General features: G+C 49.2%; 1 protein-coding gene across 1 annotated transcript; it reads left to right on the forward strand.

The window, feature by feature from the left end:
* The first annotated feature begins 2,612 nt into the window (after positions 1-2,612).
* On the forward strand, positions 2,613-3,945 carry POU4F3 (POU class 4 homeobox 3). The gene is made up of 2 exons (XM_030841099.2): positions 2,613-2,732; positions 3,049-3,945. Exons 1-2 carry the CDS (start codon positions 2,613-2,615, stop codon positions 3,943-3,945), a joined length of 1,017 nt encoding a protein of 338 aa, XP_030696959.1.
* Positions 3,946-16,463: the final 12,518 nt, after the last annotated feature.

Consider the following 16,463-nt stretch of genomic DNA (forward strand, 5'->3'; position numbering starts at 1 on the left):
GTATTGAGCAGAAAACAAGAATGAGTGGTCCTAACTGCTGGTGAGTGATACAATAATGCTGCAGTTAGCTTCTGGAGAGTTGAGGATTCCTGGAGAGAAGCTCCTGACCTGCTCAAAATGTATTTCATTTAAATTAACCAGAATGGTAGTCTTTTGCTACAGCTGGAAGCATTTAGCGATCATCTCGTCCAGCCCTCTCTTATGGGTAAACTGAGGCTCAGCCAGCATCACACTGACACAGTGTTTGAATGCTGTCCCAAGCCCAGGCCTCCTGAGGCTCACAGTCCTGGCTGTGTATTCTGTATTTCAAGAATCCCACCAGCCTTGCTCTGTGTCTTGTGCATGAATCTACATCCCCTCCGCTGCAGTGCAAGTTCACTGTCAATTTCCCGCAGTGGATTTTAGACTGGTGATTCCGTGAGGGTAGGGATGGTGTCTGATTCACATCTGTGTCTCAACCTTCACCACGGACTCTGGTGCAAAGCAGGTGAACGGAGGAGAGCAAGGAGCCAGTTTGTACCTGCAGACAAACCGTTCTCTAGAGAGAGGACCCAGGCCACTCCTGTTCCCAAAGGAGGGAGGAAGAAGAGAGGAACAAACATTATTCCATGATTTCAGTGTGCCAGGCACTGTGTCAAGTGCTTATCTCAGTGCATTCCTCACAACAATCAGTGGAGGTGAAACTACAATGTCCATTTAACAGATGAGGAAACTGCAGTACACAGACACTGAGTTGGCTCCTGGCCTCTAGCAAGCAAGATCCCAGGGCAGAGCCTGAGGCCCCAAGCATCAGGTTGTGAGGAAGTTGACTCAGTGCTCTCCTTTCTACTCCAGCTGTCAACATCTTCACCAGAACCCAAGAAGGCATAGCCATGCAATTCCCATTTTAGAGCTCAGGAAACTGAGGCTCAGAAAGGGTTAGTGAAAGGGCCACACGTGGCTTCCCGCACCGGGGTTAATCCTCTCCGCTGGTTGGAGGACTGGACCCAGGCAAGGGGGTTGACTCCGATGCGGAGAAGACCTGAGGGTGGGGAGGCCAGACCCGGTTGGGCTTCCTCTTAGGCCAGGGGGTGGCCCCTTTCACCCCGCCCCACCCCTATTAACCTTCGTGGAATCCTGACTCACAGCCCCAGGCGTGGGGTCCTAGCTTACAGGCTGCCAGGATCACTGAAACCCGAAGGCCGTTCCGCGGTGGAGGCGACGAGATGGGCTCAGCTGGGCGCGCAGGGCTTTTCTCCCAAGCCCGAGGGCGGCGCGGCCGCGGTCCCAGGATTCCCCATGCATTATTCACGATGTTTACTAGCGCGGGGAAAGGAGAGGAGAGAAGAGGGAAGGAGAGGGGAGCAGAGGGGAGGCGAGGGCGGGGCAGTACTAACCTCAGGGCACGCAAGTCCGAAACTTCGGGAGGAAAGACAAAGTAGCTAAGTGGTTAAGAGCCTGGGAAGTCAGACGTGGCGCCTGGCACACAGTAGGCCACCAGTAAATACGTGTGTAACGGATAACGACAACGGAACGAGTGAGTGAATGGCTTTGCTCCCAACCAGTTATGTTGTCTTGGGCTTAACCCATCTGACCCTCGTTTTCTTCGTCTATAAAATGGCATAACAGTAACTATTCCACAGGGTATTGAGGGCACCCTGAGCTAACTCTAAACTGCCTAACGCACAGTAGGAGCTCTAAAATGAACGCTGCTGTTGTGGGTAATGGCGCTTGTAAGCATCAGCGGCCCAGCAGAAGTCCTCTGATCGATTCCCAAGGCCGGTGGGCAGTCCTAAAAACTAACCTGCAAGATTCCTTAGACTGGCGGCTTGGGGAATGGGGGAGACGGGGGGCAAATTGTCTTTCTCAAGCGAAGGCAAGAAAGACAAGTGCAGGGAGGAAACTTCAGACCTCCTGCACTGGGCAGGCAGTTACTTTCCCCATCTCCACCCCGGGAGGTGGAGGTCACGTGGGGCTCATTCTGGTAGTTTCTCATCCTCCCCGGAGCCCGTCTGGGCGCTTGGAGGCGCCCCTTCGCTGCGCGTCTGGGCCGGACTCTGGTGGACCGCACCGGCGTGGGACCAGGAGCGCCCTGGAAATGGGCAGTTTGGCGGCAGCTGGGCAAAGTGTGTGTATGGGGGGGGGGGCGGGGAGAGGGAGGGTCAGCTTCCCGGCCCACGGCTGCCCTTCTATCTGGGTTATGAGAGTTGGGACAGGATGGAGAGGTTTGGGACTTTGGGGGAAAGAAGGTCCGAGAAGAAGAAAGAATCCGGAAGGTCTGCGGGCTGGAGCCGGGCAGGGCGGGGCGGACGGGGAGAGGCCCGGCCCGGCCAGGGTATAAATGCTGTGTCTGGGGCGGCGGGGGCCCGCGCGGAGAGCTGCTGCCTGGCCTCGCCTCCCGGGCCGCCCCCGCGAGTCTCGGGCACGTGAGCACGCCTGCGCGCGCGCCCGGGCCCTTCCTGGCAGGCTGCTTGTAAGATGAGTGAAGGAGCAGGTGGGGGAGAGGGGAGGCAGCGAGCGAGAGGGCGAGGGGAGCGCGGGCGCTGAGCGGCGCTCACTTGGAGTGCGGCGAGCGAGAGAGCGAGAAGAGCCTGATCCATGTCCCTCGCTGCCTCCCTGCCCGGCGTGCGAAGATGATGGCCATGAACGCCAAGCAGCCTTTCGGCATGCACCCGGTGCTTCAAGAACCCAAATTCTCCAGCCTCCACTCCGGCTCTGAGGCCATGCGCCGAGTCTGTCTCCCAGCCCCGCAGGTACGTAGTGGAGCATAATTACCGCTCTAAGGCACATTTTTTTGACAGGCACTTGGTTCATGTTTTTTTCATGTCGCCCAGAACAATCGCCGCTCTCTGAACCCCTCTCCTTGTCTCCCCCGTGCTCTCTCCCGGCGCGCTCTCTCTCTCATTCATGTCTCTGATCCACACGTCTGTTTCAGCAGAGCCTCTGTCTCCGTATTAATTTTTATGACCTGGGCTTTGAGGAGAGGCATCTCGGTTGCTTGAAAATGTGTTTTAATCCTGAGTTGACAGTATTCCCCACTGACCGTGCTGTGCGCCTTCTCGCTTGCAGCTGCAGGGTAATATATTTGGAAGCTTTGATGAGAGCCTGCTGGCACGCGCCGAAGCTCTGGCGGCGGTGGATATCGTCTCCCATGGCAAGAACCATCCGTTCAAGCCAGACGCCACCTACCATACCATGAGCAGCGTGCCCTGCACGTCCACTTCGTCCACCGTGCCCATCTCCCACCCGGCCACCCTCACCTCGCATCCGCACCACGCAGTGCACCAGGGCCTCGAGGGCGACCTGCTAGAGCACATCTCGCCCACGCTGAGCGTCAGCGGCTTGGGAGCCCCCGAGCACTCGGTGATGCCGGCACAGATCCACCCGCATCACCTGGGTGCCATGGGCCACCTGCATCAGGCCATGGGCATGAGCCACCCACATGCCGTGGCGCCTCATAGCACCATGCCCGCATGCCTCAGCGACGTGGAGTCGGACCCGCGAGAGCTCGAGGCCTTCGCGGAGCGCTTCAAGCAGCGGCGCATCAAGCTGGGGGTGACCCAGGCGGACGTGGGTGCGGCTCTAGCCAACCTCAAGATCCCCGGCGTCGGCTCGCTCAGCCAGAGCACCATCTGCAGGTTTGAGTCTCTCACTCTTTCGCACAACAACATGATCGCCCTCAAGCCGGTGCTCCAGGCCTGGCTGGAGGAAGCCGAGGCCGCCTACCGAGAGAAAAACAGCAAGCCGGAGCTCTTCAACGGCAGTGAGAGGAAGCGCAAACGCACGTCTATCGCGGCACCGGAGAAGCGCTCGCTGGAGGCCTACTTCGCTATCCAGCCGCGGCCCTCATCCGAAAAGATCGCGGCCATCGCCGAGAAACTGGACCTTAAAAAGAACGTGGTGAGGGTCTGGTTCTGTAACCAAAGACAGAAACAGAAACGAATGAAGTACTCGGCTGTCCACTGACTGCTGCGGGGTGGAGCGTCCGGGGCCGGGAGAGCTGAGTGTATGTCCCCCTGGAGTTGGGGGGCACGGTTATGGGGGCTCCGAGACGTTTCCTGGTAGGTCAGGCTCTCTCCCCCGAAGTCACAGACTTTCCCCTTTATCCCACCTCGTTACCTCCCGGCCTTCTCTTTCCATTCTTTTCTTTCTATTCCCACCAGAAAAGTTTGGGCGCTAAGAAAAAAATTCCTGAAAGGCAGGCCTGGAGGGGCTTGTGCTGTCCGTGGTGCTGAAAATCGCCCTCGCGCACAAGACCGCGCGATCTCACGGCGGGAGCCCAAATGCAGGGGATGGTCAATGGGCCCGAACGCACGACTCTGGGGTGAAGACACCACTTTACTAAGCGCGACTAGACAAGGGGTGAAGGGATGGGAAGGAAGCGATAAGGAATAACACAGAGTCTAAGTGGGGCACAAACATGTACTGGAGATTTATTTAGAGTATAAAATACATGTATGTTTCCAAAGGATAGCCTTATACTCCGTTCGTCACCTAAATTTTATCCATTTCATCCTTTGGTTTGTTGTAAGTTGTCTAAGGTAGCATAGATTAGGTTCAGGGAAAATGTTCGGGGAGGAGCGGGCTCTGAGTTGTTCTCCACCATAAGGTGGGCTCCAGAAAAGGTGGGCCCAATTCAGCGACTGAAAATGCTGGGGTGGGATGGGGGGGGATCCTGTAGCTGGTTTGCAAGCAGCAGCCGGCCCCTGCTGTGGCTCGTCCGCCATGATCTGCTGGGTAATGACAGCAGTTTGAGGGGTAATGCCCGCCTGCAGGAAAGCAGGGCATTGGTAGCAGTCGGACTGAGGACTCTCTGACCCCAGCTCGCTGTTCCAGCCAGACTCCCAGAGCAGCTGCATAGAGGCAGCTGCTCGAACAAAAGTAACTGTAACTTTTCCGAATCATATGCAAGTCCTTCTAACACGTCTCACCTCATTGTGCTTTTATTATTATTGTTAGCACCGTTATTTACTGTTATTTATTTAACTCTACTTCTTTCCATCCCCCAACCTCTCGGTGGAGGTTCACTCATAGCTTTGAACGGAAAGAGGGGCGAAACCCCGGCTTGGATCTTTCTCACCCCAAGTCCCTCTGGCCCCGTCACATGTTTTCTTTCGTTGCTTCATGTAATTTGCGTGTTGCTGTGTGACCTTTGGTTTCGTTGTCCGAATAGACACAAATAAAATATTGTTTCCTTCTCTCTTTACCCCTTGAATTAACTTCTAAAATAAATGCTTTATTTTTCAACCCGAATTGCAGTGTTTTTTCTTTCTCGGAGATTAAGGACTACTAGTCTTGGAAAGGATTTAAAAGTGAGAACCCAAAAGGGCCGGACTGTCATTTCCAGGAGGCCAGTCTCCTGCAATCTTCCCTCCTTGCTCCTCTTTCGGGGCTGCCTCATCTTCTCACCCAGATCCTCCCCGGACCTCAGGGTTTCCAGGCCCTTCCTCCACGTTTCCCACGTGCTAATCTTTCAGCTTTTATTTGCTCAACTTGACTCAGACAGAAAACTTTTAGGCCTGACTGATGGGAGTAGGCGCCCCCAATGCCTCCACTCATTGGCTGAACGATCCTGAAGTGAGTGTAACTTCTCTGAGTCTCCATCGGTTGTCTGCAGCACGAAGATGCGAATACTTACAAGGCTATTGTCAGGACTAAGTAAGATTATTTATTTAAGGTGTCTGGTAGTGCTTGGCTCTTCTCGGGAAACATGATTATTTTAAAAGTTTCAAACAGCTAGATGGGAGGTGAGGAGAGATGCAAAAAAGGGAGGAAAGTGTTCTTTGCTGGGACAGAGTCGTTTGGGCTTCCTCGAGGTCAATTCAGAAATTCATTTGGAATTGTCACCCAGGAGATTATTCCACGGTCTATCGAGGCTTCTGTCTGTGTGTGGGTGTGGGTGGGGGGTGGATAATGAGATAATTGCGGCAAAGATCCTGGCCTGGTGCCTATACACAGTAGGTGCTCAACAGATGCCGGTTTCCTTCTCTCTCTTCCACATACTCTAAAAGGGGGAGGAAATCTTATCTGTGAGACGCAGAAACACCTTCATGATTTAAAAATTAATGTTCCAAGTCCTGGAGTCGTCTGTACATTTCCCCACTGTGTCTGCAAAGAACTCTGCGTCATCACCTCTGGACTGAAATTCGAAGCAGAGCGGGTCTCCCCTCCGCGCGATACGCCCCCCTATTGCAAAAGCAAACCTGGGGATCATCCCCAGCCCCTGGGTCTCACCCTGTCGCCCCCGCCTTGCGCACCAGCCCCAGCGATTCCTCCACCTCCCTCTCCATCGGGTGTCCTTTAATAATAAATGCCCTTATGCCATTACATTATATTGTGGGTTTTGAAAATTTAAAATACGGCTGATGCAATATTAATTGCCTATAGTGGTATAAAACACAGGGCCAGAGCCCAGCCGGGCTGCAGATGAGGTGGCCGTGAGCGTCCCGCGCGCCGAAGCGAAGTGCTCCAGACAGACGCGCCTTTGCGGGCTGGGAGGTTTCCTGCAGGTAAGGGCCTTCGGCTTTTTTGGCCCGGGGAAGAACCCGATATCCGCCTCCATCTCCTTTTCGGAAAGTTCCCCGCTGTTATATATTTGCTTATTCATTTGTTTGTTTTATTAATAACCTCAAAAGTTTGGGAGACTTTTTTTGGAGAGGGCGAGATGAGTCGCCTGAATGCAAGGTCTGCGTCAGTAGTGGCCCGGCAGGGTTGTGAGTTGGGCCGCGCGTTTCGGCGTCATCCGCTTCAGACGCCCGGGACCGTCCGCGCGCACGAGTACTTTGACCAGTTTCTACCTGCCGGCGGGAGCTGTGGCCGAGTCCACGAAGCGCCCCATCCTCTCCCGCCCCCTGAGCGCGCCGGGCAGGCGCCGCTGCCTCTCTCCTTGGGCTCTCTCAGGAAGCGTCGGGAGCTGTGGTTTCTCTGAAACTGTTCAGTCGCCTCTGCCACTCGTCCGGTGGAGGCACAAACTTCTCAAGGGGTGTGTGTATGTGTGTTTGCGTGGCGGGGGTCGGGATCTGGGTACCAGACGGTCTGGGATTCACGCAGGCCTGATTTGCATCCTGGCGGGTCATTTCCTAATCGTGTGACCTTGGGCAAGTCACATTACCTCTCTAAGCCTCTGCTGATGGCTGTACAAGCGCACAAAAATTACCCTGAAGAGTACTTGAAAAGCACTGGAGCAGATTTTCTTTTACCAAGTCTCATCAGCTTTCAGCATTCACTGCCTAAGGCCCAGCTGGGGGTTTCTTTAGACTGTGCCAAGGGAACGTGAGGCCAATGTTCAGGGCTGCTTTTATGGAAAGCTGCACTTGGCCTCTCATGATGGGACTTTGAGAGTCATCTGTGGACCAGAGAAAGGCTTCTAGGCCCCTGCCTGGCTGGAACCAGGGCCTGACCTGGAATGAGGCAGGCATACACAAGCCAGCACGGCTGAAGCCTTGAGAGGCAGAATGTGGAGGAAGGAACCCTGGGCTCCTGGGTCCAGGCTGTGTGATCTCTGGCCAGGAGCTTCCTCTGTCTGTGTGTCTCTGGTAGTGTGAGTTTTGTCTGTTTCATGCTTAATGCCAGCTCAGGGTCTGGCTCAGAGTGGCAGACAATACGTATCTGTTGAATGAATGAATGAGGTTTTGTTTTGTAAAATGGAAGGACCCCTCTAGCCCAATCCTCTCTGGATTTTGGGGACTATAGGGAAAGACAGAGGCCGTCAAGAATAAACAAGTCAGGAGCAGGGCCAGGGCCAAGGGTCTGCATATCAAGCTTCCATTTAAAGACAGCAAGTTTCCTTCCTATTTAAATTAGAAGAGGCCTTGCCTCACTCTGTGGTGATCATGTGTAGAGATGGGGTACTCTTTGACATGGGCCCTTAGAAACTTGAAGAGGAATCTCAAGGATCAGGATGTGGCCTGCTGAGTGTGCCTGACCCTCTCTTGGCCCTACTATGAGCCTGGGTTGTTTTACTTTCCTGCTGAGATGTAAACTGCTCCAGCTCTGGAGTGGACAGGCCTAGGGTGGAATACCTACTCCATCTCTTAGTTGACTAAGTGACTTTACCACTCTGAGCCTCGGTGCCTTCATCTGTGAAACTGGAAAAAAAAATGACTGTCTTTCAGGATTGCTTTGATGAGTAAATGAAATCACAGAAGCCCAGGGCCTGACACACAGTAGGCATTAATGGATATTCTCTTTAAAATATTACTTATACTCAGAAAAATGAGAGATTATGTTGCAGTGGCAAATTTCAGGATTTGGAGTCAGGTGGGATCAACATTTTCCCTCTGTAAACCATCATCTGTTCATGTACAAAATGAGAGTAGTGAGAGATGCCTCTGTCAGAGGCAAGCTAGAAAGCATAAAAGAAACTTCTTTGCATTCTGTTCATCCCAGTGACGGAAGGAACGAGGAATTCGCTTCCCAGGAGCCCATGGAGCGATTATGTAGTTCCTACTAAGAGACTTGACCCTCTCGCAGTTCTCTGGACTCAAGCCTTCCTCCTCTGTAGAAACCTGGCAAACATCCACTGTCAGTGACAGTTCGAGACTCAGCGCGGCGCTTCCCCCGGAAGGGCGGGGCTCCAGAGGGCAGAGGAGGCGCTGAGGATGAGGCCCCTGGCTCGTTCTCCCCGCCCTGCACCCACCATTGGCCCCCGGGGTTAGAATGCGTCAGCCAAGACGCAGAGCGAAGAGCGTCTCTTTTCACTGAAGGAGAGACTGAGGCCCAGAGAAGGGCGGGCACGCTCTTTCTACCTTAAATTGTTCCTTTACCCTGTCACGCTATCAAACTACGCCGTTGAATTTCTTTCTTAGTCCTTATTACTCCTTGATAGCACCCTGTTTGTTTATTGAGCAGTAAAAGCGCTTGGAGCGAGCAAGAACCATGTCGGCCTAGTTCCCCGGTCTCCTTGAATCGAGTGTAGGACAGCACACAGAGTGAGCGCTCCACAAATATTTGTTGGATAAATGAGTAATAATGATATCTGACACGTATTGAGGGCTTCCTGTATGTCAGGTTTTGTTCCAAGCACTTTATATGCATTAGCTTATTAATCCTTAACACCGTTGAGTATGTACCTTTTTTTTTTTTTTTTTGCGGTACGCGGGCCTTTCACTGTTGCAACCTCTCGCGTTGCGGAGCACGGGCTCCGGACGCGCAGGCTCAGCGGCCATGGCTCACGGGCTCAGCCGCTCCGCGGCGTATGGGATCCCCCCGGACTGGGGCATGAGCCCGCGTCCCCTGCATCGGCAGGCGGACTCTCAACCACTGCGCCACCAGGGAAGCCCGAGTAGGTACCATTTTTAAGCCCAGTTTACAGATGAGAACTCGGAGGCACAGAGTGTTTATGTAACTTGCCCAGGGCAAGTCGTGAACTTGTTTAGTTCAACTGTTTAGCTGTTTGGTGGAGAGACCTGGCAGAAACCTGCTGATTCGCCTCACCCGTCCCCAAGTGAGACTCGACCCTGGCGAGGGGCAGGGGAGGGGGGCCGCCAAGGGTGGGGGCGAAGCAGGCGTGTCGGATTTGGCTGGAGACGCCAGGGGCGCAGAGGAGGTGGCGGAAGCCGACGAGGCCCACTCTCCTCGCCGGGTTCTGGGGGGCTCCATCTCTGCAGGTCTCCCCCTCGCGGTTCTGCGCCTCTCACGTCTCTGTTCCTTTCTGTGTCTGTTTACTTATCTCCCACACACCCGTTCTCAGCTTCCCTCGGACTTCTAAGGCGCGAAAGTCTGGCCCCAAAGTGCAGGAGCGAGGCAGGCCGCGTCCCCGGGGCGAGCACAGAGCCCTTTTCCCTTCTTTCTTCTCTTCCGCTGAGCGGCGGGATCCCCCGCGGTAACCCGCCCGGCGGGCAAGACGGAGCCAGCGAGGACCCCGGCGGACAAATTAGTCTCTCCTTTGATCGCTCTTTTCTGATCAGGTCAGGTTTCCCTCCGCCCCGCGACGGCGCTTCCGCACCGGCCTGGCTCCCTGGGCTCCCCCAAGGGGTCAGGGTTCGCCTGGCTCCGCCCCGCGCCTCCAGAGGAGACTTCTGCCGCGTTCCGGGCCTGGGGCACCCTGGACTTTGGGCGGCGCGTTTCGGAGAGAGGAGTGGGCGCCGGTCCCAGGCTGTTCGCGGGAGTCCTCCTCTCCTCCCCCCATCCCCCCACCCCCGGCCTTGCCTCCGGTCCTCAGCGCGCGGAGTACCTGTCTCCGTAAAACGTCAGTTCTCTGCTCCGTCCCTCAACCCAGTCCGGCCCAGTCCGGCACGGGAGGCAAACTGGTACCGAAATTGCATTCTCTCTCTTTTGAGTTTTTCAATTTTAGAATTTCACACCCACAAAAATCCTGGTGTTCATCCTGGGAAAATCCGAATTTCATTGGAGTTCTTTATATATACTTAGGATTTAATATTGATTTTACTTGGAATTACATAGGGAGGAGGAACCACCATAATTTCAAGAGCTCTCTGCCCGAATCCCACTCCTAAGGCCAATATCTCTTTCCTCTATTGACAAACCCCCTGCCCCCCATCAGCCCAGCTCCAAGACCCAACATCCCCGCCGTGACAGTGCCCCCCAATGCCTGGGGCTTTGCTAAGCAGCTCACCTCTTGACAGATATAGTTAATGTCCAGCCGTCATAAATCAAGACCATAAAAAGCTTACTTTCATATGCACTCAATTTCTACAAAACCTAAACTAATTGCATAAATTCCTTTAGGCCACTCAGAGTTGCTCTCTGGGTTGGGATCTGATCAATTAGTCATTAGGCACTCCATTAGCTGGGGTTTAAGCTGCCTCATATAAATGTCTCCTGTCAATTTGCTTGTAATTGAATGAATAAAAAAGGGTACAGTTATTAGCACAGAGGATCAGAATGAGGAGAGGTCAATTTTATTCAAATATTCTTAAAATGTCTTAATCTAATAATATTAATAATAACAATAAGAAGAAGGCATTTGGACACCAGCCACACCATGTTAAGGAAAGGTCTGGCCTGAGACACAGCCACCTGAGTGGTATCCCAGCTCTGCCACCTTGGGAAACTAGTCTCTCCCACCCCAGTGGCCTGAGTTTCTTTACATATAAAATGAGTTGGTTGAGGTGATTTTCTTTCTTTTCTAATTAGTTTTACATTTTGTCAAAGTAATTTATGCACATGATTAAAAAATTGAATACAGAAGGGCAAAATGACCAACGCTCTCCTTAGCCACTTTTAGCTGTTTCTTTTGGAAGTTAATTATATCTAAATAATATATATTTAGCACTATTTAAAATTCAAGGTTTATGTATGCTAACACGTATATATGGAATCTAAAACAAAAAAAGTTTCAGAAGAACCTAGGGGCAGGACAGGAACAAAGACGCAGACGTAGAGAATGGATTTGAGGACACAGGGAAGGGGAAGGGTAAGCTGGGATGAAGTGAGAGAGTGGCATGGACATATATGCACTACCAAATGTAAAATAGATAGCTAGTGGGAAGCAGCCACATAGCACAGGGAGATCAGCTCGGTGCTTTGTGACCACCTAAAGGGGTGGGATAGGAGGGGTGGGAGGGAGACGCAAGAGGGAGGAGATATGGGGATATATGTATATGTATAGCTGATTCACTTTGTTATACCGCAGAAACTAACACACTATTGTAAAGCAATTATACTCCAGTAAAGATATTTTAAAAATTCAAGATTTATTTGAATATTATTAAGAATTTTAAGAAATGTTAAGATTTTGATTAAATAATACATGATTCAAATTCAAAAGAATTAGAAGATTTACAGTGAAAAGTCTTTCTCTCACCCTTGACCCAACTTACCCAGTTCCCTTTGTTGAAGGCAAGTAACATTAATTTCTTGTGTCTACTTCAGAGATGGTTTATTGGCTGCCATTTCTTGATTTGTCTTTCTTAGTCATTGCGCATTAACTTCTTGCTATGATATCAGAGAACTAGAGATATAATAATCTTGAATAATCTCCCCACACCAAGTATGCTAAGAACTTTTGTATAAACTCAATAATTAAAAAGTATGAACTGCATGGGCAGTTGAAAATTCTGATTCTTTTGTGTGTGTGTGTGACCAAAAATTAATTTGGAGATGTGGACACCACAAATATATAAAAACTGCCTACTCACAGAGATAAAGAGTGTTTATAGGTTGATTTGAGTTCTAGCCTTCCAAATAGAATTTAAAGCAGCCTATCTGGGGAAGACATGGATGAAATGATTTAATAATCCACCTAAGGTTAGGGATTGAGCATCGGACTACAGAAACTCCAGCTGAGCTCCCACACGTGAGGAAGCCAAGTGCTTTGGGAAATAAATTCTACCTCTGACAGAGGTTCAAAGTGGTGATCCTGACTGGCTGCTTGGAGAGGTACAGGGAACCATTGTTCCCAGGGCAGGATGGATTTGTATTGAGCCCTGCATATTCTCTCAGTGAATTCCTCTTGTTAGTAAAAAGCTTGTACTGGAAGAGAGTTAACTGGGAGAATTGGAATCATCTCTGGTCAGCCTACAGAGCACAGGCCACATGGTTCTTGGAAGGTACACAAAAAGTTCTGAATTCCAGGCCTTACTCTGTTCTTCGTGACCTTGGTAACTATTCATTTCTCAGTTTCCCCAACTCTAACTTGAGGAAATTGACCTAGGTAGTAGTTCAGTTTTGGTGAGGGTTTTTGGACTCCCTTGAGAATCTGAGGAAAACTGTTTTTTCTAACCCAGAAAAATGCACATCTGTGCACTCACAAGTTTTGCTAACTTGTTGGAGTTCAGTCATGGATTCCCTGGGTTCAACCCAGGAGTTTTTGGTCCAAGGTTAATACCCCTTGGACTAGGTGATCTAAAGTCCTTTCTTTATGTCACTATCTGAATTTACAGTCAAATACCTGTAAACACTGAAACCAGTTTAGGAAACTGGGAAGAACTTTACTGAAGGCAAAAATAAAGTGTTAATTAGACTATAAGCCAATTGTTGATAAAGACTCCAAATGGCTTTGGCAAAATTATTTTTCAGATCAATAGTCAGTCTCCCAAGAGGTAATGTGGTGGAGTGAAAAAACCACTAGATTAGGGGTCAAAATCTAGGTGTATTTTTACCAGTCTTCCAACACCTAGAATTGAGATTTTTGAGCTGGGGGCTTCCCTGCTCTGGCTCCCTCTTTTCTTATCAGTAAAATGAGAGGGCTGGACCACATGACTACTGAAGCTGTCAGCTGTAACTTCATGTGAGCTTATACGTAAAGACATTGACATGTCTTACATTTGGTATTTGTTTTGGTTTATTTTATTTTTCTATTTTGTTTTCAAAAGGATAGTTGTACAAAGTGGTGCTGGAAGAAAGGTTAGTCCCTAGTTCCTGGGTTCCTAAGCACTGAGGCGTCTAAAACCACGTGGCAGAAACACAACACCTGATGGAAAAATAAAAACAACAACAGTTTGTAAGTTTAAAATTTAAAGGCAGGGTGGGAGTAGGAGGCAGGATGAAATTAAAACATTTTGTTAGACTAAATAGTTCTGGCCCAGCCAAGCCAGGTCATCAGCAGGCCTGGGGAGACTCAGCCCAGTGGGGAGCAGAGGGCAGTTGTGGGCTGGGCAGGGCACCCAAGCCTGTCCCAGCTCTGGCTGGAATCCACAGATAAGAGAATGCTGACCAGGGCTCCTGTTGTCTGCTCTCAGATCTTCAGTTTTTCTACCTTCTGACTTGGGTTAGTGTTTGCAGCTGTGAGCTCACTCAGCCCTTGAGGGTCTGCGTTACTGGTCACGTTGCTCAAGTGAAATGATAAGAATGTCATGTCAACTTCAACTCTTCCATTTCCAACTTACCAGAATTTCTCCTGTCTATTTTATAGTTTCCCCCCTCCCCCATTTTACTGAGATATAATTGGCCTATAACATTGTATAAGTTTAAGGTGTACAACATAATGATTTGATATTTATATATATTGCAAAGTGATTACCATAGTAAGATTAGTTAACAGCTATTACATTACATCGTTCCAATATTTTTTCCTTGTGGTAAGAGCTTTTAACATCTACTGTCTTGGCAACTTTCAAATATACAGTACAGTATTGTTAACTACAGTCATCCTGTTGTGCATTACATCCCAGGACTTATTTATCTTATAACTGCAAGTTTGAATCTTTTGACCACCTTCCCCTAATTCCTCTGTTCTGTAGCTTTGACGTCTTGAGTTTTTCACTCACAGCTCTTTACTGTTGCTTTTGGTTGTGTGTAGTATGACTCTATGCTTCTACTAATGCTATTAGGTCATCGAGGGGAAGGTTTGTATTTCTTGACTGTCACAGTAGGGGTTTTTCCATCACAAAAAAGTTTTGATAATATTTACTCAAGTGCTTTATATTGTCACTGTCAGAAGCATGGAATCCTAGAATGTGAGCCAAGATGAATTCTTAAGAGATTCACTGGCTGGAGAATATGATGTTGTCATTCTAGGGACCCAGGAATCTATATTTTTCACCATGTCTCCGCATGTCTCCGCTTATTTGCCCAGATTTAGGAAGATGTTTCTTATACTTTTTTTTTTTCCTCACCGAAGCGCCCTCGCACTGGAGTTTGGGTATATAGCCTGAAACACAAAATTTCTTTCAATTCTGATTTCATTAAATGTAGTGTAAACTTCGCATTCCATCCACAACATGTCTGTGACTGTTTTGCCCTGCCCACCATTGCTATGGTAACTTACTTACCATGGAGTAAATTGTTGCAACACCCAGAACTTTTGGCTACAGCCATACTCTGCACACTGATACGTAGCCTAGTTTGAAAGTAAATTCTAATGCAACCTTTTTATTGTAGGGCAAAAAATGAGACCTAAAAGAAATTTAGTAAATATATGGTATAAAATATATTTAGTATATAACAGTAAAAAAAGCAACATCTCTAAAAAAAAATGGTTCTGAAGAACCTAGGGGCAAGACAGGAATAAAGATGCAGACATAGAGAATGGACTTGAGCACACAGGGAGGGGGAAGTGTAAGCTGGGACGAAGTGAGAGGGTGGCATGGATATATGTAAAATAGACAGCTAGTGGGAAGCAGCTGCAGAGCACAAGGAGATCAGCTCGGTGCTTTACCAGCACCTAGAGGGGTGGGATAAGGAGGGTGGGAGGGAGATGCAAGAAGGAGGGGATTTGGTGATATATGTATGCATATAGCTGCTTCACTTCGTTATGCAGCAGAAACTAACACACCGTTGTAAAGCAATTATACTCCAATACAATAAAGATGTTAAATAATAAAAAGCAACCTCTCTACTGATCACTTCAGAATAATAGGTATTTAACAAATATTTGACATTAAGTCTATGAATGAGCGATTATTACTTATTTTCCTCCTGACCACACCCCTTCCCCGCAAAGGTGAAGGAAGGCAAGGATGAAATTTTAAGATATGGAATATTCCTATACTCAAGGCGCTGCCCCTTCTAAAATGTTTTACACGCCTAGTTTAATCCATATTTTATAGATTTCCAAGGCCATACAACTAATAAGTGATAGAATTTAGGAGTTAAGCCCAGAATTGTCTGCCTCTAGAACTGACCTCTCTGCACTGTTCCATGCTTGCTCTTGTAGAAGATGATGGACTTAAGTTTTTAAGGTAAAATCTGTAGGACTCTTATGTGAAAGAAGTCTTACTCTTGTTCTACAGGGCCACAAGGGGTACACTAAATAGAAAATGAAAGTCACAGAGAGGAAAAATTTCAGTTTCATAGAAAAAAGACTTTGGTAGTCACCGTGGTCCAAGGAGTGGGCTCTACTGTGAGTCCTTGGGTTGGAGGATCCGAACAGAGATTTTAGTGAGTGACACTGGGGGTGGATTTCAGTATCAGACGTGTGGCTGAATGAGGTGACATCTCATTCCAACCTGAGAGCCAGTGCTGCTCTACATGGTCGTCCATGTCACCTCCAGTGAAAAATATAAAGGAACTATCTCATAAAAGAACGTACAACTCCCTTAAAGGAGCATGGGAAGTAAATATTACTTAAAAATATTTGTTCTTTGCATTTGCCTTTTGGAATGCCAAGATATATACTTCAAACTAACAAAAATAAAAATGTTAGGCTCTGGTCCTTTATCGACTTGGTGTATTAGAAGAACCTAACCACATTTGGCTGCCTGAGTGTGGGCAGAGGAAGTCACTAGAGACTTCAGGGGAGAATGGGAGTGTCACTGAGGAGCTGTTATTTTAAAATGGTTTTGTAGAGTACGGACCAGACTGGGGGCCCTGCCTGCCTTTTGCCTACCGGCATGGCTTTGTGTCCTCTCCCATCTTTTCCCCCTTAAAAAAAAAAAAAGCTTCTTTTCTTTTGTTCCTTCAGTTCTTTCTAACCCTGTCTCCCTTTCCCTGATCACAGTGTCAACGTGCTTGCAAGGACTGGTTACTGTTTAACTTTTTCATCTGGACCCTTGAAGGCTCCAGAGGCAACAGACTACGTAGAACGCTCTGAGCCAGGGCTCAGTTATCAAAAGGCAGTCTAAACATGCACTTTGGGTACT

Source organism: Globicephala melas, chromosome 3, assembly GCF_963455315.2.
Source record: "Globicephala melas chromosome 3, mGloMel1.2, whole genome shotgun sequence".
Taxonomy (NCBI): Eukaryota; Metazoa; Chordata; class Mammalia; order Artiodactyla; family Delphinidae; genus Globicephala; species Globicephala melas.

Excerpts from the sequence above, each read along its gene's own strand:
- POU4F3 (XM_030841099.2), top strand. The coding sequence starts at position 2,613 with ATGATGGCCATGAACGCCAAGCAGCCTTTCGGCATGCACCCGGTGCTT. Across the intron at positions 2,733-3,048 it reads TCTGTCTCCCAGCCCCGCAG|CTGCAGGGTAATATATTTGG; the intron begins GTACGTAGTGGA and ends TCTCGCTTGCAG.